The 27,815-nt window shown below is 40.7% G+C and overlaps 1 protein-coding gene and 1 long non-coding RNA gene across 2 annotated transcripts; one reads left to right on the top strand and one right to left on the bottom strand.

Annotated features, from left to right (window-relative positions):
- The first annotated feature begins 518 nt into the window (after window positions 1–518).
- On the top strand, window positions 519–2,629 carry LOC145408673 (uncharacterized). Its single transcript, XR_013898965.1, has 2 exons — window positions 519–557; window positions 744–2,629. It is a non-coding gene; the product is annotated as an uncharacterized LOC145408673 (long non-coding RNA).
- A 6,386-nt stretch (window positions 2,630–9,015) lies between these two features.
- Window positions 9,016–26,174, bottom strand: eIF2alpha (eukaryotic translation initiation factor 2 subunit alpha). Its single transcript, XM_080279299.1, has 6 exons — window positions 26,107–26,174; window positions 22,037–22,301; window positions 20,231–20,459; window positions 18,927–19,159; window positions 16,189–16,310; window positions 9,016–9,640 (listed from the first exon to the last, which is right to left on the bottom strand). The coding sequence occupies exons 2-6, from the start codon at window positions 22,272–22,274 to the stop codon at window positions 9,455–9,457; spliced, it is 1,008 nt and encodes a 335-aa protein (XP_080135425.1). The 5' UTR covers window positions 22,275–22,301; window positions 26,107–26,174; the 3' UTR covers window positions 9,016–9,454.
- Between the last annotated feature and the right edge of the window lie 1,641 nt (window positions 26,175–27,815).

Genomic DNA, 27,815 nt, shown 5'->3' with positions numbered 1-27,815 from the left:
GATGAAAGCTATATTCAAATTAGATAATACGAGGATATATGTACAAAATATATTGTTTATGAATGGATGTTACAAAGTCCAAACGAAAGCTATTAAATAAGTCTGCTCAACTTGGAAAATCATGATCTCAGAACGAAGTTACTTTACGAACTTTTCGTATAATTTTTCTTTTTCACCGGCGAAGTAATGCTGCAGGCTGTTGGAAACGTATTTTTGGATATTAAACTGGCCTAGTTTAACCTGACAAGATTACTGTATAACTTAAACATATCACACTTTTTCACCATTCCCAACCAAAACACTTGTATTGCTTATGCAGGGATACGTGATTAGCTTAAACCCTAAAAACATTTCCCCGACCACCTAGAACATATTTAAAAACAGTACAAAAAAGCCGAGAAAGAAAAGTCCGAGAAGTAAATAGTGTAATAGCCTGTATTTCTACAATAATAATAATAGTAATGGTCATAAAAATGGAAATGATGATTATGATGATGAAGACAAGCATGATGATGATGATGATTATGATGAAGACAAGCATGATGATTATATCAAGAGTGCAAGTGACAATCCATCCATCCATCCATTGCCAGACGCCATGTATCCCAAATGGGGTGGCCAAGGGCTTAGAGTTAATTGTTTTACAGGGAGGGGCACTAATCCTCCACCAACCCCACTTGACACGTAGGGATGCCAACAGCATCTGGTGTTCCCAGGCGGTCACCCATCCAAGTACTAACCAGACCCAAGTGACAATCCACTTACTGAAATAACCAGTCTTAAATAATAGAGGAAGATACTCTAAAAATAAAAATATTTTTCAAAGTCTTTCAATAATATATTTCTCTATTGATGAAAATACAAAATAGCTTATATCCGGAGAATCATCTACCAAGCAATCGGTATATGCAAAAACTGTTTAAAGTTCAGACTTCTTTTAAGAATTTTTAAGAAAATTATTTAAAATAAAACCATGTCAAAGACGTAAGAAATATTCTCCCAGCCATGAACTCTTAATATAAGAGAGCTCTTGGTCGCTAGATCATAAAAAAGTAAATACTCACTTTCTACATTAAACTCGCACAGAAATATAGCATTAATGTAATTTCACCTGAGCTTAAACAGAGATTAGACTTAAATTTCATTCAATGAGGTTTAAGGGATTTAGCCCATTCATTAGTCACAGCTGCATCATATTTTTTCAACCTCCGGTGACTGCATTCTTGATTAGAGAAGCTCTCTAGAATTCAAGGGGCAAAAACAATGTTAATTAACCCCTCTTAACCTTTACAACAAGCTTCCCACAATAGTGGGGTTGGCAGAAATTGCAACATTTCCTAAACTGAATACAATCAGCTGAAAGTAGCACAAATAAAGCGATAAAAGACTGCCAAAGTGAAAGGATCATAGTTTGGAAATTAATCAGTACAGATTAGTGCAGTGTCAAACCAAATTTTTAAGCAATATTTTGTGGGCAATACAAACAGAGATCATCAAAGGGTGTTACAATAATTTTTCTGCAATATTCTGCAGACAATATAAAACACATAATGTAAAAAAAAGGGTGACGCACCAAATTTTCACCTATTATATATGACATAAAAAAACGTAGCACAGCACACATCTTCATGGTCTGAGTATATTCTTTTTTATAACCATAGGGCCATGTTAACACCAATCACCTCTAATGGGCAATGCTACATCATTTCACCTTTAATCAGTCCATCTCTACACCAATCTACATTACATTCATCAACCTCAACTGGGCCAATTTATATCAGTTCACCTTAACCCCTTCAATCCATTTCTTTTTCCTTCCTACTAGATGATTTTATTAAACTTAGGACTTCAAGTACAGATTGGGTTAACAAAGGCTTTACCTATCCTGTCCAGTCCACAAAGCCACTTTATATTACTCCACTTGTCCCTTCCTGTCAGCCATGGGTGGCACTCACATCGAGCTGGGATCGGTCCAGATTACCAGAGCTAACTCCACCTGAATCAGTACTACAAGACCACAGCAAGATTGGATCTGGGTCAGGAAGCTAATTCCATATTCTTTCCAGCTAGTCATTACTGTTACTTAACTACTCCCCTCTTCACTTTTTATAGTTTCAGCTATCTGCACCTTGTCTCCCCCTTTTAATCATTATTTTCATTTATACCCATCCTCTCCCCTTTCTAAAACCAGGACATGGTTGGACTTCACTAGAAATGGCCTCCCACATCGTATTAGCAAAACCAGTTCAACCAGAAAGAACCTAATGGGTTCCCAACCATTTACATTTTACATACAACTCACTACAGACAGTTACATTTCACTATGCAACAGGCTCATAGTTACTGTATGTAACTAACTGATTATGAACATGAGCTAATTATACTTATGAGCAGACTGGTAACATGTATAAATATTACTTCTGGAAACTTGTACAAATATTACTTAAGTGCAAACCCAGAATGCTTTGATTTTTCTGGTGTAATATAATGCAAACTAAATTTTAAAAATGTACTGTCTGATTTACTTCTAAATTTGCATACCATAACTGAAAACTACTGTCTTGAATGGGAACACCAAGGCACTTGGCATGTGCAGAAGATTTTTTTTTTTTTTTTTTTCTTTTTTTTTCTCTGAGAAATGGATAAATATTTCTAGTCACCCTGTAGCCCTGGCAAAGCTCAAATGTACTATTAAAGATGCATGTACCACAGGTTGTGAACCCCTGGCCTAGAGGTCATGATAACCTGAACTGGACGAACATGGATTTCCAGAACAAGAGATGAATATTATCATCAGAACTGAACTGAACTACATTTTCACTACCAAATTTCAGCTGTACTTAAACCACAGGATATACAAATATGGCCAGGTAAAAGTCACCTCATCCCACCCACACAACAAATATCATAGAGGATTAGCAATACAGTACTTCAGATTTACCAAAAAAAATCTTTCAGCACGAGTCAAAAACTGCATCACATGAGCTCTTTTGGCCTAAGGACATTTTCATTTACTTCTTGTTGCTACCTGATAAATGTATCTGGCTCTGGAAAGACTTTATGCACTTGATAGGTTTGATACTGCACAGCCTTCATTAACTCATTCACCTTGTTGAGGTTCTCTTCCAGATTTTATTCACCTCTGGAGGAACTATGAACTGGAAAATAAGCTATGGACTTCATTAACTCCTATACTACAAGGGGTTTCTGTCAAGTTGAATAAAATGATACAAATCAATATCAATAAAAATTTTAAACATACTTGGGTTGAAGAGGTTAACAGATCTTGACAAGCCATCACACTCATTGTCAATTACCAAGCAGTTATTTATTATTCTCTCTAACTTCCATAACTCTGCACTTCATTTTTTTTTTCTACATTTCTACAACTTTTAGAAAATATAACAGATGTGCTTTCTTTTGTTAAACTAAAGCTACCATAAATTAATATCAAATTTGAATAAAATTAGAAGGGAAGAAATTACTGTAGCTTACATATTAACCTCTTCAAAATGATAAATTTTTATACATTATTCTTACTACTTCCAGAAAATAAATATTCAGCTTAGGAGAGACATTCAAACTGGAGGGATTACTTATAACCTTCATGAACCCCTTCAATCCATTATATCTACTTTCCAGCTGAAAATAAGAATATGTCTGGCAATCAAAATATATATATTAAAAAGATGTCATCTTGAGGAGGTTATTTCTTTCACTACAGTGATGTCTTCTTTTATTTTATTCCTGCTCCAGATGACATTGGAGGAGTTTTATACGGCCATCAATAGAAGCCTCTATCAAGAGGGAAAACATCATCTCAAGGCAGCAAGAACAAACTAAATGAAAATAAGACACCATCATACTGAAGAAGTAAAGCAACACACAGGTCCATATTCTTAAGACACTCCCTAGCACCTCTTTCCTACCTACTTAGGCTATATCAATATGTGACATGTTAATATTGGGTTATTTATGCAAACGATATCCATCAAATACTTTGTAAAGCAGTGTTCCACATTTGCATGGGTCAGTTTCTTTCACATAATGATTCTTTCCAAACTACAGTTTCCCACAACATTTTAGTAATGTTCCCTAACCCTGACATCTCTTCTAAAAAAAGAAAATCAAGGTGCAACATGCAAAATAAATATGTAAGAAAGTGGTGCTACAGAGCTTCCTAAGCCATCAAGAACATGAACCAAGGAATGAGCAAAAGAACAGAACACACAGCACTGCAAATTATCCAATTACCACAGCAATAACACATCCATAACTTCCACACTTCCATTTACACCAAATGAGCACCTCCACACATTTCACCCAGATCCTGAGTCAGTAGCTAAAACATGTAACAAAGCACTTGTAACACTGTTCTCTGACTAAAAACAATATTAAGAGAGAAAAAAGTCAAAACCATTATCCAGTCTCACACTCTCTTAAAATGAACAAGTGTATTCTTAATCAACCTCTTAAGAATACATCTGGAAACAAATCAGAGAATCTCATAACTGCAATCCTCTGTCACATTATGTATTTCCATGTCCCTTGAAAAACTATGCAATTATAGCAAGTACAGTCAGGGACCAAAGTTCACCTAATATTTCACCACTTCTACTTTTCACAGGTCTTTGGTGGTATATCTTCCTATACCGACAGAGGCCTGGTATGTTACTCTGCCCATAGTTGACCCTTTGATATGCTGTATCAGGGTGAAATGTGACACACTGTACATGCCTTAGTGTGAAGCAGAACTGATAATATTACGATGGCTTATGACCCTGACTACACACACAGCTCTTCCTGGAACTGGCCAGCGAGTTTAAATTTGTAATGCAAATTATAAACGGAACTGCCAGGGTCAATGTTTATCATCACAGGCTAGGCAAGATACAGGATTTTCTTGCTTACTGGTATGTACTTACACCCTTCTGTACAATGACATCTATCATAATCCATTTCAGCCATCATCAGGTGATCTAATTCTCCTAATGATGGACACCTTATAGAGGTGGTGGTTAGAAACAGCCTTTTTTTATTCCTTCAATACAAGAGGTCTTTCCCCACCCATCCATGCATCATTCAGTCCTTTATTGCTCCACTGGGTGCATAATGGCCTGGAACTAAGCAACTCAGACCAGACACATAAGGCAAGAGTGACCAGTTACTCAAACCTGAGTTAATACAGTGGAGTCTCCTAAAACGCAGTCTTAAGAGACTGGGCACAGGCCACACTCTGACAATTTCGTGAGCTAGAAATACCTAATCTTATCGTTCCATTTTTGAAGGCTCCAACATGCTTGCATGTGTCAGTCTTGGTCACCTAATGGTGGCTCTCCCTGCTGCTTGATCTATGCCAGTCTCCCTGTTCAGTCCCTTAACCCTGAGGTCACACTTAATGATCTTGTTCCACGTCTTCTTTGGTCTACCCTTTGGGACCCCACCCCCAATATTAACGCTTCTCACTTTCTGCACCCAATTATCATCCCCCATCCTCTCCACATGCCCATACCACCTCAATCTACCGCTTCTCATCACAACACCAATACACTCCAGTCCCATCCAACCTCTCAACTCTTCCATCATAAACCCAGCCCCCCAGGCCTGGCACGCACGGACGCACTGCCTATCCACCTAATCATTGTCATTTCTGTACATCTGAACCTGTGAATATCCTCCTCCTTTACTACCCAGGTCTCATTATCATACAGTATTACACTCCTAACACATGCTAGATACGAAGATCCCTTAGCACGAAGGGATAGTCCTCTCAGTGTCAGGAAAGTCAACAGCTCCCGGAACTTCTTCCAACCGCTTCTCACCCTAGCCACAGAGCTAGCTCTAGCCCCACCTCCAGCACATAACATGTCTCCCAAATCATCAGCAACAACATCTCCCACAGGAGTCCATTTCTGAAGTCATGTGAGAGGGTTTCAAGTATCAAGATAAACCACCAGGGACTCAAACCTGACCCCTGATGCACACCAACATTCACAGAAAACTCATCACTCAAATTTGCATTCACCCTTACCTGAGTGTGGGCACCCACATACATGGCCATAACCAACCTAACCAGCCACTCCTCCATCCCAAGCTTTCTCACTGCCCACTTCACCACCTCTCTAGGGACTCTGTCAAAGGCTTTCTCCAAATCAACAAAAACAAAGTAAATTTCCCTTTTCTATCCTATACAAAATATACTGGACTTCCTACAAACATGCCACATCCACCCACCTCCTACTGAATGCCTCAGCGACTTCCCCCGCTCTACCCATAAAACTTCCTACATTCCATGAATCTTATGGGAAAAATTACTTATGAGTCTGTCATCTTGGAAAAATTGCCCCCCATACCCCCAAACCTCCATCATACTGGTCAAAATCTACATCAAACTGGTCACCAGCAAACAATGACAACCTGGAAAATAAATTAATTAAAGCATTTTAAATGGAAATGAATGGTAGGTGGGGACACTCACCATCCACCCACTCAATGTAGTGCTGCTCTTGGATGCCTGGCCTTTCCTTTTTTCCTTCCTGTTATGTATTTCTTTCCTTTTATTCTTCTTCCTTCTATCTACAGGTGACTCTACACTGGGTGACAAGCCAGATAGTTTCCTGTACACCAGGAAACCATTTACTACACTGTACAGTAACTATATTACCCACTAGACCTGGTGGTCTAGTGGGTAATTAAGGCACTCCAGTCAGATTGAGCCAATACAGGTTTATATCCAAGGTGAGGTTGGGGTTTATTACTCAAGTACTGTAAATGTCACTCAGGGATGAGAGAGGCCGGTCACTCTCATCTGGACCCATGGATTGCACAATCACCTTTTTTTCTCACCCCATGGTGTGCAAAAAATGAAGGAAATTTTTTTTTTTTTTTTTTTTTTTATTATAATCCTGAAGATAAACATCCGGGGCATCGTCTGGTGACAAAAAAAAATTATCTCATCTCTCTCCGTTTTTGCGCAGGGCCATGCGTGAGTCTATGTAGGGGAGTAGTGAAAAATGAAAATGAAAAAAAAAATTGTTTTGGTTTATTATAAACTTGAAGATAAACATCCAGGGCATCATCAGGTGAAAAGAAAAAATCTCTCTCTCTGTCTTTGCATAGCGCCTTGGGTAATTTTGCGTGGGGGTCGAGTTGTTTACAGTGATGCATGGCCAGCACAGCCTGAGCTGTGGCTCGCAACGCGACGCTACCCAGCCTGAGCTGTGGCTCGCAATCCACAGGTTAAATGCTAAGACCAATTTGCTTAGTCCCTGGCTCCTACACGCCTCATGGGACAACACTGGATTAGATGATGAATGGATGAACAACATTGTAAGATTCTTACCTGACTCTGACTGATGACACTGCATGAGTGGATGGGGAAGGAGGGAGGAGTTCGCGACTATCAGGTCGTATTTATTTTCGACCGTGATCCAGTTAGGCTGAAGACATTTAGGCCATTTCTAACCTATATTTTGGCCATAAGGCAATTCGGCCATTTGCCACTTTAGGCCACTACAGCCAAACTGGCTTACAACCAAAATGACTGTGGCACGGGGGAAGGGGTTCCAAGGCTTGAGGCGAACTATGGCCTCTCAGCACGAAGTGAGTGTGCAGCTGCCTCATGCTGCCGCCTCTACGCTGCTTCCTCCTCATTAACCTCCTTCAGCAACCCCTCAAAGTTTAGTCTGGAGGCAACGGAAGCGGTGTCGTTGTCGCCCTCAGCTGCCTCTGTGTCATTGTAAGTCATTAATTCATTGAGCTTACCAAACAGGCACGGCCTTTCCATATTTTCTATTGAAATGAGTCTTTCACAGGCCACTTTTTATTATTCCTGGATTTCCACTGCTACTGGGCAGTATTATAAACATACCTCTGAAAGTTATAAATGAGGATTTACAATGCGTGATACACTGACACATCCAGTCAGCCTGGTGGTTGGTAAACTGATATTGTAAACTGTTGCATGATGTTGCCATGTACTATGAATTCGCTGTTCAGAAATGCGCGATTTAGGAGATTCCATTGTATTACCCATGCAACCCTCAGATTTAAATCCTTATGGATCACATCCCATTGTATACTCTGTTTTTTTTATTGAGGCGAAGATGCACTCGACTGGTTGGTGATGACTGGCTGAATGCAACATGACCGAATAATATTTACTAACCTAAATTTCCCCCTCAGATATATACTGTCAATTAATAATGCTAAAGAATACACAGATTATAAAGTAATGTTGCATTCAGCCAATCATCACCAATCTGTCAAGTGCATCTTTGCCTCGACAGAAAAAACTGAGTATAGTACCTTAAATCACTGACCATCAGATATCCATATGATGGTTATATGGTTACCTCCCAACATGGTAAATGGTTTCTTGGGTTACAGGAAACACTTTAGTTTGTCATTCAGTGAAGTCACCTGAGCAGAGCACTACGTCAATTTCTTTCCTATGGTGCACAAAATAAGAGATGTCATGATACTGAGGGTGTTATTCATGGTTACCTCCACACTATATTGACCAATTACCTAAAATTAATGTTTTAACTGCTCTCTTGAATTTCCTTCTATCAGAATCACCTTTAATCAAATGGTTCTACTTATTTCACATTCATAACTTCATACTAACAGAAAACTTATTCAACATTCATCATATATTGTTACATGCTCATACTTAAGTCCATTTAAATACACACAGCATATTAATAATGTCAGATAAGTTCACAATTAACCAGTTTCTCCATTTCTCACTAGCCTGAATATATCATTCAACCCTTCACTGGTATTCAATACCATTACTTTAGTTAGTGCACCTGGATAATTTTATGCAGGCTAAAACCAGGAGACTGTTCAACTGTGAGAAATCCAAGCAGTTAAAAGCTTCAAAAACCATTGCAATTAGCCCTTTTTTTTGCTACTGGTGCACCTAGGAACCTTAATTAGACTAACACCATATGATTTCATTCAGCTGAAATGAAGCCTTTCAATCAAAGGGTAAAAAAAAATTATGTAATATTTGACACAATATTCTGTTTAATATCCAATAATTTCAATCTTCACTCTTACTCTTCCACTCACATTAGTCCTCATGAATTTACTCCTCATTCCATCATGTTTATCGCTCAAATTATTCACCCTTTCCCTCACTAGTATTTCAAGATTTCTACCTCATCTCATTTAACCCAATCTTCAATTTTATTTTCACTTTTTCAATCTATCTCATTCTCTTCCATTTCCATTATGTTCCATTATCTCACTCAAGATTTCTTCTCCTTCTTGTTTTAATAATCTTAGCTCTTACTCTTCCATTTCTGTCAGTCCCTAGCATCCCACTCTTTATTCCTTCTTCTTTTCACTTAACTATTCGCTTTTTGCTTTTACACTTTCACTTCCATTACTCACCAATTCCCTACTCCTTATACTAATTCACATGCCTACTCAATCATCCTACAATTTACTCTTCTTCTTCTTCTTCTTCTTCTTTATCATCCTTATTGTCCTCTCCTTCACTGCCCACATCAATGTCTCCCATGCCCACTTCCTCCTCCTCTTCATCATCATCTCCGGCCACCTCCCTGTTTTCCTCCTCAGCCTTCTCCAGCTGGCGTGCTAGGTCTGCTTCCTCCACATCTGTCACAATCTGGAGAGGGGGAAGTGGAAAGGTCAGGCCATGAGAGGTCTGATACACATGAGGTGCCTGGTGCTGAATAACTATATAACTACTGCTCTCTCTCTCTCTCTCTATATATATATATATATACTGTACAGATATATATATATATATATATATATATATATATATATATATATATATATATATATATATATATATATATACTGTACAGATATATATATACTGTACATATATATATATATATATATATATATATATATATAGATAGATACTGTTTATATATACAGTACCCTCGCGTCCAACACGCGTTTGCAGCACAATTTGCGTCCAGCACGGAGAGCAAAAAATTAGTTTGATTTAATATGATTTAATTACTGTAACATGGGTGTGTTAGCATAACACGAACGGAGCTCCAAGAAGTGGGCAAAATCCGCAGACTTCGCCCCGGTCCAACACGGTCATACTAAACGTTCCTGTGATGCTGACAGCCAATCAAAACTTCTGATCAAGTAGCCTCCCCCAACCACTATCGTGACGTGATCGTGATGTCGCCCAATTAAAAACGCTTCTGCTCTCACGTGATGTTTTGTTTAAATTTCTCCCGCCACAGTGCCAGTCAGTTAGCCTTCTGAGAACCCCAAGAAGTGGTGGCACCTCCCTCGGGCCACCAAGCTAGAAATCATTGAGAGGAAGAAGAAAGAGGAGAGGAATGTGGACATCGCCAAGGCCTACAACGTGAATGAAGCCAGCGAGAGGACCATAATAAAAAACCAAGACAAGATCCTGGCAGCAGTGAAGGCTTACGGAGGCGGGCCACTTGACTCCAAGTGCAGGTCTACTGACCCAGCAATCATCATAATGGAGTGGTACCTCAGTATGTACGTAAGGAGGAAGGAGGCAGAGGGTGTTCTGTAGATCCTAAAAGGTTAATCATTCATAGTACAGTACCATTTATTAAAATTACAGTAGTACCAATATATGTACAGGATTATGGTAGGTATTTAGGGTGAGTTTTCCTAGGGTTGCTGATATAATTCATTTTTCCTCATAAGCTCTGTTGTTTGTCCAACACGGGACCCGTGCATGACAATATTACCGTGTTGGATGCAAGGGTACTGTATGTATGTATATTCATTCATTGCCAGACGCCATGTATCCCGGACGGGGTGGCCAAGGGCTTAGAGTTAATTGTTTTACAGGGAGGGGCACTAATCCTCCACCAACCCCACTTGACACGTAGGGATGCCACAGCATCTGGTGTTCCCAGGCGGTCACCCATCCAAGTACTAACCAGACCCAACGTTGCTTGTATATATAATATATATATATATATATATATATATATATATTGATCTTTCATTCATCTCAGTATAGTATTGCCCAGGGCTAGCCTTCTCAGTTTTGACAGTCAAGGCAAGGATGGCCTGTTGACTGTCCATATGCAGCATTAAGTTGAACAATAAACCCCAACCATCCCTTGATGTTAACCCTTATAGGCCAAATCCAGTTGGAATGCCAGCTGGTGTAGCTTGCTGATGCCATAAGGCCCTGTGCTTATAGAGTTCTTTGTTTTCTTGATAATGTTACATGTTTGTTCTGGAGTGAAGAGGGCTATGTTGTGGTCAAGTGGAAAGAACTGTGTATGCTAAGAAGACCGTTTTTCAGACCCAGTGTGTGTTGTGTAAGGTGACCAATGTTTACATAATGATCCACAAGTAAACCTGATTTTTCTCTGTAAAAAGGGATATGTTGGGTGTTGGAGTGGTCTTGGAGGTGCCTGTTTATGATTCAATTGTTGTTGATAAACCCAAGTCTGTCTTTCCAACCCAGCCTGTCTGGCCAAGCATACCCATCAACTACAGGCAAGAAACCACCCCAGCAGTGCTGACCTGTGCAGTGAATTGATGTTCCTTTGCAGTCAACAATGAAGTGTAGGGATAAGTGTGGAGGTTTGGTTCCTGGATGAATGTCACATTTTCATTTCTCCACCCTGTTAGCAGGGGCACCATAGTAGGCTCCACTCCACCCAAATTTGGGTTATATGGTAACCACATGGCATCATAAATGGTTTCCTGGGTTATAGACAATCATTAGCTTTGTCACTCAGTATAGAGCCACCTGGGACGGAAAGAATAAAAAGTGGTAGAATGGAAAGGGAGAACTAAGAATAAAGGAAGGCAGACACAGAAAACAGAATAGTAAACATAAAGAAGTAGGCAGCACTACATCAGGTGAGTGGATGATGGGCATCCCCACCTACCAACTCATGATTCAGTGATACTACTACGTGTTTTGCAAGGCTGTGAAAGATCTGTGAAGTGGCTGAGTGTTGTTACAAAGGCTTTCCAGTTTTGTGTACTCTCTGCATTAATTATATTGACAATTTTTATGTTTAACTGCTGAAACCTTGAAATGGTGTCTTGTGTGTGTGAGAGACAGAAGTTGTACTTGACTGAGCTGCAATGTTTTATGAGGTGTGCAATGTCTGGTGTAGAGATGAGTCGTGGTATCTTCTGCTGCTTCATGGAACATGGTGCTTGTCTGTGTCAGTAAGATGTTGTTAGATTTCAAAGTGGGCCTCTCAGTGTTGGTGATGATACACCAGTGAAACATGTGGGTTAAAGACTGTTAAAGAATTCTCAAAATGAGGCTGGCATTGGTACAGCTGAATTTTTGTGGACTGGAAGCTACACCAAATGCCAATGCCAGCTTAATTACTTCTCAACAATTGGAGGAAACTTAACGGAAAAAAAAATGTTTAAGACATGTAAAAATGTGAAAAGATTTGCTTCACCTATCACTGTAAAATGATAACTGACAATAACACAACATAAACACTCAGCCACAAGTAAACAGACCCAAAGTCCAAACTGAGAAGTGTCAAAGGCCACACTGATGGTCGTAAGCTTAAATAATTAAATATTGTGGCATTTTACATTAGTGCAATCTGTATACTCCACATATGGATTCCACAATTGGACAGTAAACTTAGTCACAACTGCAGCATGGGGTGAGATAAGTATGCATAACAGTATAAGAAGAGCAATCCTATGGTGTCTAATTATTTGTGTCTAAGAATGATTTTCAAGAATCTTCATGCCTTTCACATTTTTACCAGCAATTTTTGCATTATAAAAAAAAAAAAAAAAAAAAAAAAAAGTGGCATCCAACAAATGTGGAATCTATAATTCAGCTAAATATACCAGTCAATGACGAGTGTGACCCACAGATTTCACATTTTTGCTTAAACATACAACCATAAGCTTCTCACATTGTTACAAATCTTAATACATTTTTCAAATTTCTTTTTTCCCCACAGTTTCCAGCAAATGATGGCAGATAATTAGCCAGTTCTGGCATTCAAGTTTCTAGTTAGGAAAATATATATACCCATAAATGCGATACCCAGCTTAACGATGGGGGTAGAAATACCACCATACCCAGCCTAGCAATGGCCACACCCAGGTTTAATGATGGGTTTTGATTTCTTTGACCAATTTTGATGACAGACTAAATTTGTGTTTAAGTTGATTTATAAACTGCTTTTGACATAGATGACTGTGTTTTAGCCATAGATGAGGTGAAAACTGTTATTTTGGGGTACAGTTTACTAAACTTGATTTTTTCCAGACTTAAATTTGATAATTTTCATATTTCATTTGGTGGTTTTAGTGAGTTATTTACAGATGTTAGGCTTGGGTTAGCTTCTTTTACAGCTGATAGGCCATTTAGATTGGCTTTAAACTTGTTTTTGGACTCATTAGGATGGGTTTAGGACTTGGTTTGGGGGAAACCCAAGGCTCAAAAAGGCATCCCTATACAGTCCTTTATATGTTAAATCTACCCTGCGAGACGATACCCTGCCTAACGATGGGTCTTTACTTAATCAACTGCATCACTGAACTGGGGCATACCCGTATATACAATAGGCAGTCCTCCACATTTGCCAGGGTTAGGTGGCACAGACCCCCGCAAGTGTGGGTTTTCCGCGAATGCTTGGTGTACCCTCCTGTAAATACCTCTACAGCCACAAATCACCCCCTGTGAGCAAGTGTGCACATACTGTACCTAATAAACCATATCTGGGACCTGAAAGCAGCATAAAATATCTGAAAAAGATGATGATTTGCCCACTCTCACGTGTGGGCAAGTCATCAGCTACATACAGTAATCCCTCCACTATCCGACATAATAGAGCCAAAGGCACGTCCAGAAAGTGGTCCTGTCCGGATAGTGGACACCAGCCTCCTGGACTGGTACTTATAGACCCTAACCCAGCCTAACTTTGAAAGCCATCTAAATAACTCCCTACCGGACATGCATAGCACCTACTTAAACCTATTTAAGACCCTATTCACACCAATAATGGACATAAAGCATGAAATAAATGAAAAGGAACCAAAGAATGAGGAATTAGAAGTGACTGTACCTCAGCCAGGGTACTTACATCACATTTGTGGCTGCCTTTCTAAGGTTTTGGCAGTGGTGAAAATGCTCTTGAAGCACGTACAGTAATCCAGTGTTGTTTCATTCATTCATTCATTGCCAGACACCATGTATCCCAGACGGGGTGGCCAAGGGCTTAGAGTTCATTGTTTTACAGGGAGGGGCACTAATCCTCCACCAACCCCACTTGACGTAGGGATTAATTCTTTGCACTGTGAGTTATAATTGTTTAACACTGCACATTGTTCTTAACTGCACCACTGAAGTTCTAACCGCCAGATAAACTGCCAATTTGCACTCCACAGTTGTTCCTTTGCACTCTAAGTTCAAATTTCTTAACACTGCACAACACTGTAAATTCCCATGTGGTCTAGAGGCGAGGTATTGCAGTACAGTATATTTACAAAATAAAACGAGTACGTTTGGCATCCACTACGATAAACATCCACTCACCACTGAAGTTAAGCAGTCACTGCTGTTGATGGGGAAACACAGTTGCCAGATCGCAACAGCCACATTACCAAACTCCTCCATTTTCATTAACAAATTTAACTTTTCATTAACAAATTCGTAAAGCTAGCATTTATTCTTCACTAATTATATATACAAGTGGAAATACATGTAATCACTCTCCTTATAATTAACAGCATGTTGATTATTTTCACGCTATGTAGGGTAGCAGATTAATCAGAGACAGCAAACAATCCACCATCTTCATCCTGTGTATCCTCATACATGTGAAAAATCCATTTGGTAATGCATTATTCTGATTCATTATCAAATTGGCCCACATTTGGTAATGAAAAATAACAAACTGCAACCCTGACAGGGAAGGGGGGAGGGGGGAGGAAGGAAGGGGTGAAGGGGCCATGGTGTAAGCAGCTGTTTGATGCCGCGCGGCAATTTCAAATTACAGGTGGGAAAAAATTCGGATTTTGGGGGGATTTTTTCCTTTTTCTGGCCATTTTTTGGTTCCGATGGTCCAGGCCCACAATGTCCGGTAAGTGGGGATGTCCAGAAACTGGGCGTCCGGAAAGTAGAGGGATTACTGTATTTACCCCAACTTCTTACAACCATAACCATTAAATTCAGTCTTGGCTCCACAGTCTTGTGAATCTGTGAGACCTGCAAAAGTTGATTTCAAGAATGTGGTGGGCTGCCCGTATTGTTAATTACCAAGGCTTGGACACTAAATTGTTACATGTTTACTCTTTTGTCAACTGGCTGAGAATTGGATTCTTTTAGGGAAGCACAGAGTTACTGTATGTGCATTATGTTGTTTCCTTTTTTGGCCTGTAGCAAAGATGTCACTTTTAATTATTAATGTCTTAACATTTTTGCAATATAAAAGTAAAGTACAGTTTTCACTTTACAGCTTCTTCAAATTATCCATCCATTATCCAATCCTCCATTGCCCCATGAGGAGTGCTGGAGCTCGGGGCTGGGCAAGTTGGTCCCAACATTCAAGATGAGAGTGACCAGCCTCACTCATCCCTGAGTGGCATTACATAAGCAATAAACCCCAACCACCCTCTGGATGAGTGAGGCTGGTCACTCTCATCTTAAATGTTGGGACCAGCTGCCTAGCCCAGGGCTCCTATGCTCCTCATGGGGCAATGTAGGATTGGATGATGGATGGACGGGCTTCCTTATTGTGTCTTTATGCTCTTACAAACTGTCATCAGTATTAAAATACTGTACCTTATAATCCACAAAAACATTCTCACAAAATTTAATTTTGTATCATCAGTTTTTCATGTAACCATGCAAATGGGCTGATGGGGGGGGAGGGAGAGTGGAAAAAATAGTTTCCGTTAACTTTCAGTGACAGATGAATTCAGAAAATCATTCCAGGGGCTTGAATGATGAATGAATGGAAGCAAGGTCCATTGGATTGGGAAAACTTAGACTGTCTGGATGTTGCTACTCCTCACTCTGCCCTAGAGTGGGAAAGGAGGTCCAGACGGTGGTGGTGATGGTCACTGTCGTCATCGTCATCATCTCCATCCTGAACTTTTTTGCCATATAAAGATACTGTGAGATAGGACAGAGAGACAAAGAAAGAATGCAGAGAAGTGAGAAAAGCACACTAAAAATGCTGAACTTACCTTGGGGGCCATTTTAACTGTGAGTGTTCCACCAAAGCTGGTAATTTTCGAAGTTACTTTATCAATGGCTACTTCCAATGCCTTTAGCCCATCCTGCTTTTCAGTTGTCTGGGTTGTCATAACTGAAAAGTGACACAACAATAATGGTCAACTTGTATTCTTAAGAAAGAAATCCATCATCATCATCTCATCCAATTCTGCATTGCCCCATGAAAAGCATAGGAGCCCAGGGCTAGGCAAGTTGGTCCTGACATTTAAGATGAGAGTGACCAGCCTCACTTATCCCTGAATGGCATTACATGAGCAACAAACCCCAACCATTCCTTGGATATAAACCTACACTGGCTCAATCCGATTGGAGTGCCTTACATAATTACCCACCAGGCGCCATAATTTGGTTATATTGTTACTACCTATCACTGTAAATGGTTTCCTGGTGTACAGGAAACCATTTGGCTTGTCACTCAGTGTAGGGTCACCCACAAGCAGAAGGAAGAGGAAAGAATGAAGGAAAGCAAGACTGAAGAGGAAGGAAGTCAAGAAGGAAGGAAATGAGGAAAGGGCAGGCACCAGAGCAGCACTACATCGAGTGAGTGGATGGTGAGCACAACACTGTTTTATCTAAATTAATCCTGTAAGGGATGGCTACAAACAAATTGCCTCCACACTGCCCTGTCCTCTGTCATTTGCCTGCCCTCCCTCCAACTCACACACCCCTCTTTCATATATCTCTCCACTCCATCCCATCCTTGGTCTTCCCCTTCTCCTCACTCACATACACTCTTCCAGTCAGGCTGTCATTCTCTAGTCTGTTGCTCTATTCTTAGTCACCAAAATGCTTACACTTCTCCACACTACTAATAATACAATGTTCATCCATCAAAAAAAAAAAAAAAAAAAAAAAGTAACTAAAAAGCATCATGCTTGGTGAAAGCAACAGAATGTGGTGAATGTTTCTGGCACATCAGATAGACCCAATATTCTGGGGGCTTGAATGATGAGTGAATGGAGGTGTGGCCCATTGGACAGTGCAAGCTTGGGCTGTCTGGACATTGTTACTCCCCACCCTGCCCTAGGGTGGGCAAGGAGGTCTGGATGATTATAAAATGATGATGATGACAAAACAGAAAAATATGTGGGAAGGACCTGAGAATAAAGTGATGGTCTTCAAGAGAAATGAAGTCACTGAATGTACAGTGAGGTTAGATGAGGAGGAAATGGAAAATATGAGTGCATTTAAGTACTTGGGTAGTGCAAGGAGTAAGGATTGAAGTTTAGAGGGTGAAGTGCTTGAGAGGGTACAAGGAAGAAAGGCTGTTGGTTCTCTGAAAGCAGTGATAAGAAACATGGAAGTAAGCATGGAAATATAGAAGTCACTGCATGACAGTACAGAATTTTGATACCAACTCTAACGTATGAAAGTGAAGCTTGGACCTTGTTGGAGGGACACAAGTCAAGAGTGAGAGCAGTGGAAATGAGTTCTTTGAAAGGAGAATATGGAATCATATGAAGAGACAGATTGACACATGAGGAAGTGAAGGAGCATTATGGTGTGGATGTGGATATGAGAGAAAGCGTTAGGAGAAATACCTGGTATACAGAGGTGGTTTGGCCACATGGAGAGGATGGAAAGCAAGAGAATGACGAGGAGAGTGTATATGCGTGAGGTGGAGGGGGGGAAGAGGGAGGGGGAGGCCAAGGGTGAGATGGAGGGATGGAGTGGAGATGTATATAGTTATGGGATTGAGGTTCTGGCAATAGACAGACAGATAGACAGACCTGAGAATTCTGAAAACAGTGACTGAATGCCTGTAACCCAGGAAACTACTTCAACCAGATGCAATTTCTGTGGGTCTAAGTTTGAGAAATGGTTGGTGTTAACTGCTCACATAATGTCACTCAAGAGCAAGTGACCATTCATTTTCAACTTAAATGTCTAGACTTAGTAAAACAGATCCTGATGGAAAGGGGCAATAAAGGATTGGATGACGGATGGATGTGGCTGCATGGATGCATGGCTAGTTTCACTGGGAACGTGACTGACATTTCTTAAGCTACCTATTATTATTCTCATTTTTATCTGTAGTCGATGAGCGGCTACCACTGACTCTGGAAGGTACTGACCAAGGAGTGGTGTGGCGACAAGTTTGGTAACCAGTCACCCAATGAACATTCTCAGGCAGGAAACAGTCAATCACATGTCCAAATGTCGGAGTCCAAGCTGAGTTTCTCACAAAGTCACAAATCTCCTTAAGACATGGTATCATTTTTATGCACAGCATATGGTGGTTTAGTGGGTAATTATGGCACTCCAATTGGATTATGCCAGTGAAGGTTTATATCCATGGGGTGGTTGAGGTTATTGCTCATGTAATGCCACTCAGGATGAGTGAGGTTGGTCCTTCTCATCTTAAATGTCAGGACCAACTTCCCTAGCCCCGGGCTCCTACGCCCCTTATGGGGCAACGTAGGACTGGATGATGGATGGATGGATGGAGTATATGGTTTTTATCCTACCTTCCCTATCACCATGGAAAACTGAAAAAGCACAATCACAGTATCAGACATTGCCTGCAAATGATGTCATAAACCCCTTGAACATGACGACATGGTTTTTATATTATTTTTGTTACATCCACATGACTTTATCCAACTAAAGAGAAACTTTCCAAAGTGTTCAGGTTAACCAACTTACATTAACCCCCTTGTTAACAGAAGGGACTAATAAGCATTCTTACCATATAAGGGTGGAGCGATGAGATTTATTCTGATTGGGATCTCGTTTGTGGATTCCTCAATGCCACTCCTGAGAGCACTCTTCACAGCATCAATGCCCTCGTACTCAAAGCAGGACACCTCAATGTCAGCACGGATTTTGACCGCCTGTGACTGAAGTTTGCGCTGGATCTGTGTGAGTAGCACTGTTCGCGTCTCTGCATCAAGGTTGCACTCATCCAAGATGTTTGGGTCACTGTGGGTATATGAAGGATACTATGAGCCGAGAATACATTATACAACTTAAATCACTGACAAAGTTCTGTACCGGTATAGAGAAAAGAACTATACCACGAAAGCATTAAACAAAACAAATATCTTTCCTAATTTTCTGGACCCTAGTTAATCCTATCATTAAGTGGGAAAAGGACCTGGATATGGTAACACATGAACATGTCATGCAGTGTAATAGAGCATGGATAATAACCATTCAGATTGGCAGTAATTCTAATGATTAGCTACAAAACACACCATTAACCCCCATGCACACCGTACGTTTTCTGTAAGTGTGTGTGACATGATCAGAGAAATTGCCACGAGGACAGGCTGGATTCGAACACAAAGGAAAACATTTCCATGTATTTTATTTGCCCCAGACGCCATAAGTTGGTTATATGGTTACCACCCAGCGTAGTAAATGGTTTCCTGGTGTACAGGAAACCATTTGGTTTGGCACTCAGTGCACAGTCACCCACAGCCAGAAGGAACAGGAAAGACTGAAGGAAAGAAAGACAAAAGAGGGCGTGTAAAGTCACCCGTAGGCAGAAGGACAAGGAAAGAATAAAGTACAGAAAGACAGAAGAGGAAGGAAGGAAAAGAGGGAGGAGAGGACAGGGCAGACACCCAAGATCAGCACTACATCAAGTGAGTGGATGGTGAGTGCCCCCAGCTCCCCACCTACCACAACCTTTTAAGCTGAATAAAATACTCTGGCAGAAGTAAGATTCATAGTGGCTGGAGTTAATGAACACTAATGCTAGCCCCAAAACTATGAGTGGTCTCCCCCAAGTGGAATAAATGGAATGTTGCTAGCAACAGAAAAGTTGTTACTACAGAGGAATCAATATAAGAAAACCCAACAAAAATTTCATGGTGACTCGTATAACAGAGTGAACAGAACAATAACACATATGTTAAACACAAGAGGGAAAAAACAGGAATCCACCTGTATAGTATACTTCTATCCATTCATCACTGTTTGAATTTGCAGGGTTAAAAACTGCAGACATAAACATTATTAGCAAGAAGAGGACCAAACAATACTCACATGACTGCTTGTTTGAAAACATCATAGGCACAAGCTTGCTTCTTGTATTTGTCCTCGAAGTGCCACGCTGTCTTTTGGTAAAGCTCCTCTACCTGGTCCTCGGATGTGTACCCCAGTAGTTCCCCTACGTGACGGATGATAGAGTTCACCGCCTTAGCCTTGGCAAACTTTTCTGTACATCGCTCTACATCCTCTTTTGATACTCTTCGCTTGGACAGATCGATGTAACCTGTGGAATGAGATTTCAAATCAATGCTAGGAACTAATCACATCTTTCATACTGCACATCAATGTCTTGCACTATTATAAAACTACTGTACTGTTTATGTCCCACATAACTGCAGCTGACATTAGATTACATTAACCCAAACCACACCTCCCATGTTAACTTCCCATTCCATCCCACAAAAGTATGTGACATCCCAACCCCCAAACCAAGCTAAATAATTCTGGAAAATAAAAAAAGTTAATGAGTTCCTATCCCCTCAATTTCAAGTGTCTTGAACAAATTAGCTCCAGAACGACTTACATACTCTAAAGGAAAGTTGTGACAATCAGTTCTTTTAATATGTAGCATTTGCCATCCTTTTTAGCGACTGCTTCAACAGATAATTAAAAACTACAGTAATTTATAATTTGTTCTATTGCTACCTATGATGTTCATTTGTTAGTTTCTCCCAATATACACTGGTGATTTTATATAAAAAAAAAAATTGTCATTCATTCATTGCCAGACGCCATGTATCCCAAACAGGGTGGCCAAGGGCTTAGAGTTAATTGTTTTACAGGGAGGGGCACTAATCCTCCACCAACCCCACTTGACACGTAGGGATGCCAACAGCATCTGGTGTTCCCAGGCGGTCACCCATCCAAGTACTAACCAGACCCAACGTTGCTTTATATGGGAAAAATATCAGTCTGCACTCATCCTCCATGTCACCCTTTTGATCCCCGATTTCCTACTTTAAGTGCTGAAGGTGAAACACAGTGTACTGTATTAGCAATACATTATACAGATACAGTACTGTATGTTATACATCTACTCACCAGTGAAAGATGCCAAATGCTTTACACTGTGAGAGAAAAAAGAACCCAAGGTGACCAGATGCTGACAACAATGATGACAATGGCGGTCTGGTGGCGGTTGGACAAGGCATTATGGGATTAGGTCAGGGGCATGGTGTAACGTCAGGCCCCACGTCGCTAAATGCATAAGACAATCGCTAAATGTGAGGGACCAGTGTTGTCTTTTTACCTTAACTTGGCCCAAACTGTTACCCTTGAGGAGAGTATTTCAAGACGTTCAATGGGAGGAAAATACAATACTGTGACTCTACATCCTCTCCACTGCACTTCCTCATTACCAGCATCATCATATCATTATTATGTTATTATGTGATAGGAAGCATTAGGAGAAACACACTGAGGTGGTTTGGCCATGTGGAGAGGATGGAGAGTGAGAGACTGATGAGGAGAGTGTATGTGAGTGAGGAGCATGTCGAGTTACATGGAGAGACAAACTGACAAATGAGGAAGTGAAGGAGTGTTGTGGTGTGGATGTGGATGTGATAGGAAGTGTTAGGAGAAACACACTGAGGTGGTTTGGTCATGTGGAGAGGATGGAGAGCGAGAGACTGACGAGGAGAGTGTATGTGAGTGAGGTGCCTGTGGAGTTACATGGAGAGACAGACTGACAAATGAGGAAGTGAAGGAGTGTTGTTGTCATTTTGTAATATATTAGAACTCATCCTACATTTACAAAATAAGGACTACCTGCACAGGTAGGCTACACAACCTTACAATCACCTTTATCTTTGTCCACTCTAATGACTACCACAGGTTCCGTCTTGCCTACTCGGATCAACTTATTCATGGAGCGGATACGTCGCCTTGACAGTTCTGAGAGAAGGATCATGCCCTCTATGTTGTTGTACTCCAAAAGGTGGACATACGCGCCCATCTCTGCGATACTTCTCACTGTCACCATCACTACGTCATCCACCTCGGGATACTTCTGTGCATAGTAGCGGCAAAACAGCGGCATCTTGTCTGATTTGTTTTATTTCACACTCTGAAAAAAGTGCTAATAGTATTAATTTCACATGTACCCAAATGATTATACATGATATAGTATTCCACATTAGCTCCTTACCCTTCATCCCAAAGACATCTTCATTTCCTCTAGCCAACATCAAGTGGTTTGACAAGTTGTCTGCTGTTTGAAAGGATTTTTTATCCCAGGCTGGGGGAAGTTTTATGAATACAGTACCGCAGTATTTCACAGTAAAAGACTTTACTTCTCTTCCACAAGACCCACCAACATGAAATAATAATAACCCCAATAGTATCATAATACCAGTCCTGAGTGAGACAGCCCTAGTAAGTACTGGATACCCCCACATAAATGGTAGGTATATGAGCCAAAGCATTCACATGTCAAGGTGTGTGGCTATCAGCCACAAAGATATAAGTGCCAAACTCTTCATATGTCAAGGTGTGTGGCTATCAGCCGCAAGGATGTAAGTGCTAAACTATTCGCACGTTAAGGTGTGTGGCGATCAACCACGAGGATGTAAGTGCCAAACTGTTCACATGTCAAGGTGTGTGGCTATCAAGCCACAAGGATGTAAGTGCTAAACTATTCACACGTCAAGGTGTGTGGCGATCAGCCACAAGGGTATAAGTGTCAAACTGTTCACATGTCAAGGTGTGTGGCTATCAGCCACAGGGAATGGACTGCCAAGTCTATGCTCACTGTCAAATACAAAAAATACCAGTACCGTATATCCAGTGCCAGTATAGTACATATTCAGTTTAGGTGAGCCTCCTTAGAGAAGGAGTAAATGAAGGCAGCATTTCAACCCTCCAGCTTGAAACATCTATCAAAGCTGATTAAAATTAAGTGGAGGTAAGAATATAACATCATCATTGTGAAAAGATTAAACAATTACATCACCTGGAAGTTAGAGCTACCCAATCTCCTAACCAATAATGAGTTCAGCAAACAGCCAATGAACCTTCAAGCTAAGCACAACTAAGATAGGCTAAGCATCTGCCACTAAAAGCAAAAATATCAAAAAGAGGATGATAATACAGTACAGTACTCTGGAAAATATTAATACTGAGTAACTGATGTATCATGTCTAGGAAGTACAATTTCACTTCAAATATACAAACACATTCCAGTGTTTAGTGCTTGGTTTCCTTCAGTCCAAATAAGATGGGGGGGACAGTGGCCATCACCTATGCTGGGTTCTTTGCAGTGTTCAAAGATGGCTTCTACGCCACAGCCCCTGCAGCAGTAACATTTCTTGAGTATCTCTACCAAACCTGGTGACTGAACACTTTCCATGATACCACCTCAACTGAGCTCTTTGTTGTCCTCAATGCCTTGGAGTACCTCAGCACTTGTTTACACTTCCAGTGAGCAGTTGTCTACTCAGCCTGACAGTGGCTCTCCACTTCATCATGTCTTCCAGTCCTCACACTGCACAACATTTGGTCTACAATATTCCAGGCCCTGCCTGGGCATCTCATCCAAGGGGGCTGGGTGATCCACCTTCAATGGATCCCTTCCCATGTGGAGATACGTGGCACCATAACAAGACTGTCAACACAGCAACATAGATGGCCCTGTCCTTGTCATCCATGGAGCCCTTCACCCTCATGGAGGTCATACATCATCGACTCTTGGCTCATGCTTGCCAGATGGCCTGAGATGCAGACCTTGGAGTCGACCTCCCCACCACCAAGTTGAAGTTAAACAGATTGGACTCTTCACCTTACCCTTAGGTTTGTGCTACCTCAAATGTCCTGGATATGGTCCTCACCCACCCACATATTGGACACACAGGCCTGATGTCTCACATTCATTGTCTGCAGCTGGTTCCAGACCCATATTGTCAGTCATGCACAGTCCGGGAGGAAACTGTGGCCCACTTCTTCCTGCACTGCCCATGGTTCTACTCAGCATGCATTCACACTCTCTTGCGGGGTCTCTAGAAGCCCTTGGAATCAATGACTTCACGTTTCCAACTCTTCTTGGTGATGTGGGCTCAGGTCAGCTGCTACATCATTGTGCTATATGTCTACTATTTGTTTACTTGTGTGTTTTCTTAAAAAGATCTGGGCAACTGCACCACATCTAGTTTATACAGTATATACAGTACATTGGTTCTTTTCATGAGACTCAGGGAGAGCAGATACAGACTTATGGTCAGTAAGTCTGTCTTAACACAACACCAAGAACCAAGATGGGAGGGACAGGAAGCCAAGACCCAGATTTTAAAAACAGGCAAAAGGATAAGACATATGGATTGCTTTCCTTAGTTATCATCCCAGTTTTACACAAGGCACAATGAAAAAGCTACACTGTGTATTATCAAAAAGATTTTATTTACCTCTTAGAAGCACTGTTTTCCAAAAATGTCAAAAGCATTCTCATAAGCACAGCACCAAGATACAGTTAACATAGACAGCCTACAGTCCTAACCACTCCAACACTAAAGTTCACACACTTCCTATCGTTATTTCTAACATCCAGCACTAGGCTATATGGAAGTTCAGTATTGGACTAATAAGGCGAATTACAAGGCTGTGAAGGAAGTAAGAGGATTAAATGTGAGGGGAGAGACAGGAAGAACAGCTTAGAGTGTGAACTGCAACAGTCTGGATGCAGCAACAAGTGAAGAGTAAAAGTCACTTGTTTTGGTATAGTAAATTACTGATATTGTACCATGATCATGCAAGTGAGGGAAAACATACCCGGTATGACACAAAGTTGAAGGTGCATATATCAAAGGAGGTGTTTACTAGGGAGGGAAGGTGTAGAATATGTACTCAAAGAGAGGATATACTACTAACCCCTTGTCAGGTGATTCTTAGGAGATAGCAAACAATCTGTGATGTTAAAATCAATTCTGTAAACAAAGGAACATTAAAACCTTGCTACTAGTTCCAGTTTCATTCCTCACTCACAATCACCACCAGAAATGGTACTGTTAAGGCAAATACAGTATATTTGTTCCACTTATCTACTCTGAAATTCAACCCTCCTGCTACAGTGTGGTAGTAATTCTAATATATCTTTCCACTGAAGTATTTGCTGGTAATTTCTCCCTCTACATCCCACACTCATTTTATATTATGGCTGTGATGAGATCTCAGCACGAAGCTGCCTATAACATTGTGAAAAAGATATTTACACAGAAGAGTATTATGGCCAACTGGCTACTGACATCAAAGTAGTGGGCCTAAACTAAGTTATTACAATCACTAAACTGACTTTCTCCATAATAATACTGCCAACGACAAGGTATAAACCACACAATGTTAATATCAAAGAAAGAGTGTAAAACCTGAGTTAACACAGGTTCCATCTGGTTAGGTTTATGTGAATTAAATATATACAAAAAAACAAACAAAGAGCACTCATTGTTGTGGGACCACACAAGTGAAACAATTTCAGTTCCTCAGGTCATAAAACGGCATCAAAATTCTACATTATCAGCATTAATCACCGGCAAATCTGACATTACAGACTGGTCCATGCAAACTGTCAAAACACCCAAACACACATTAAAAGAGATAAATAGCCTGATATCTGTATTAATGTCTGGGAATCCATGTGTTATTTGGCTGACTAGTAAGCTGATAACCATACCTGTACCATAATTCCCACAACTGAAAAAAAAAAAAAAAAAATATTCCCAGCTTTCTAAACCTGACCCAACCCAGGTGACCAACACACCCTACACACGTGGCCATCTCCACGCACCCCTCACTCATCTGAGGGTCACATCTATAATCCCTCCGTCAACATAGACAATTACTCTCTTCCTATGAGGTACAAAAAATGTCAAAATAAACCTCCTTACATTCTGAAATTGTACATCTGCGCCAGCACCGGCCTCACGCTCGCTGTGTCCAGTGGGATGCGGAACGGAACACTCATCAACAATAATAATAAAAATTTAGGCAAAATTCACCTCCCAACCGAGACTTACCTGTGACGATTGTTTCCTATAAAAATTATATTTTCGTATACAATGTATTATAGTTAGAGTAAAAGAACTAATCTTAACGCGGCACTACCCCAAGTTTTTTTGTCATTATTCTTTGGAAATTCTAGCACACGGGCTGATGCAATACTACTGCAGAGTCCAGTTTTTGCTGGGAATTTTAGTGAATGGATGAGCATAATACAAATGAATTCAAATGTTTAGTGTTTCTAAGATATATGGGGTAAATGGAAGCATAAATTCCCTTCTCATATCCTCTGATTCATGCAAGAAAGCCTTGGTTTAATCACGCTTGTTCTAATGCTGTCCGCAACAAGAAGGCCTATAAAAGGTACCAGAGCCAACCCACCCCTGAATCACATATATATTTTTTTTTTTTAGGTTTCTGCACGGAATCGTGCCAAGTCTGTTCTTCACTCTGCTGAAAATAATTTCATCCGTACTAAAAGCTCTAAATTCTACAACTCGAATTCTTCCCGCTCCTGGCACCTTGCCTAAAACCTTCCCAGCAACTTTACCTCGTCATCCTTCCCTCTTCTTTTCTCCTCTGATGGCTCTGTATCGATAGCTATTTCTTCTACTGAAAAAGCAGTCTCTTTGCTCAGACTTTCTCCTCCAATTTCACCTTAGACGATTCCGGTGCTGTTCCTCAATCACTTTCCCCCTCTGACTTCCTCATGGATGACATTAAAATTCCTTCAGCTGATGTATTTTCTGCCATCACTGACATTATTACTAACAAAGCATTTGGGCCTGATGGAGTCCCTCCTGTAGTCCTCAAGAACTGTGCTTACACCCTGCCTAGGTAAACTCTTTCGCCTTTGGCTTTCAACTTGTACCTTTTCTTCTTGCTGGAAGTTTGCTCTCATTCAGCCAGTCCCAAAGAATGACCATTCCCAACCCTCTAAATATCGTCTAATTGCTTTAACATCCAGTGTCTCAAAAGTTTTTGGGTCTATTCTTAACAGAAAAATTTTAAAGCATCTTTCCTCTCACAACCTTCTTTCTGATCGTCAGTATGGGTTCTGCCAGGGACGCTCCACTGGCGATCGTCTCAACTACCTTTCAGACTCCTGGTCATCCTTCTTTCGGGACTTCGGCGAAAGCTTTGCCATTGCACTTGACATCTCACAGGCTTTCGATCGAGTCTGGCATAAAATCTTTAATTTCCAAACTGCCCTCTTACGATTTCTATCCTTCAATCTGTGCCCTCATCAATAGCTTCCTTTCTGGTCAGATCTTTCCCACGTGACGTCACGAGTCATGTGACTTTTATTTACGGCGCCACATTGGACGGCAAATTGTCGGATGTCTAGAGAGAGAGAACTGTTGAATCCACAATGGTATTTTACTGTTGTGCCTTCGGCTGTAAGACAAGGCAGAAAACTGTGGGTACACTTCTACCGGATTCTAGCCAATGAGGAAAGGCGACAGAAGTGGATAGCTGCCGTGAAGAGGGAGAATTTGCACCCGACGGCCTATTCCAGCCTCTGTAGCAAGCATTTCATATCAGGTGAGCCGATGATTTGTGAGTAGGTACGGGCATATTTACCATTCTTAGCAGT

This window comes from Coenobita brevimanus, chromosome 1, assembly GCF_032717465.1.
Source record: "Coenobita brevimanus isolate Jiangsu-jjx chromosome 1, ASM3271746v2, whole genome shotgun sequence".
In the NCBI taxonomy this organism is placed as follows: Eukaryota; Metazoa; Arthropoda; class Malacostraca; order Decapoda; family Coenobitidae; genus Coenobita; species Coenobita brevimanus.
This window is presented reverse-complemented; position numbering and strand designations above follow the sequence as displayed.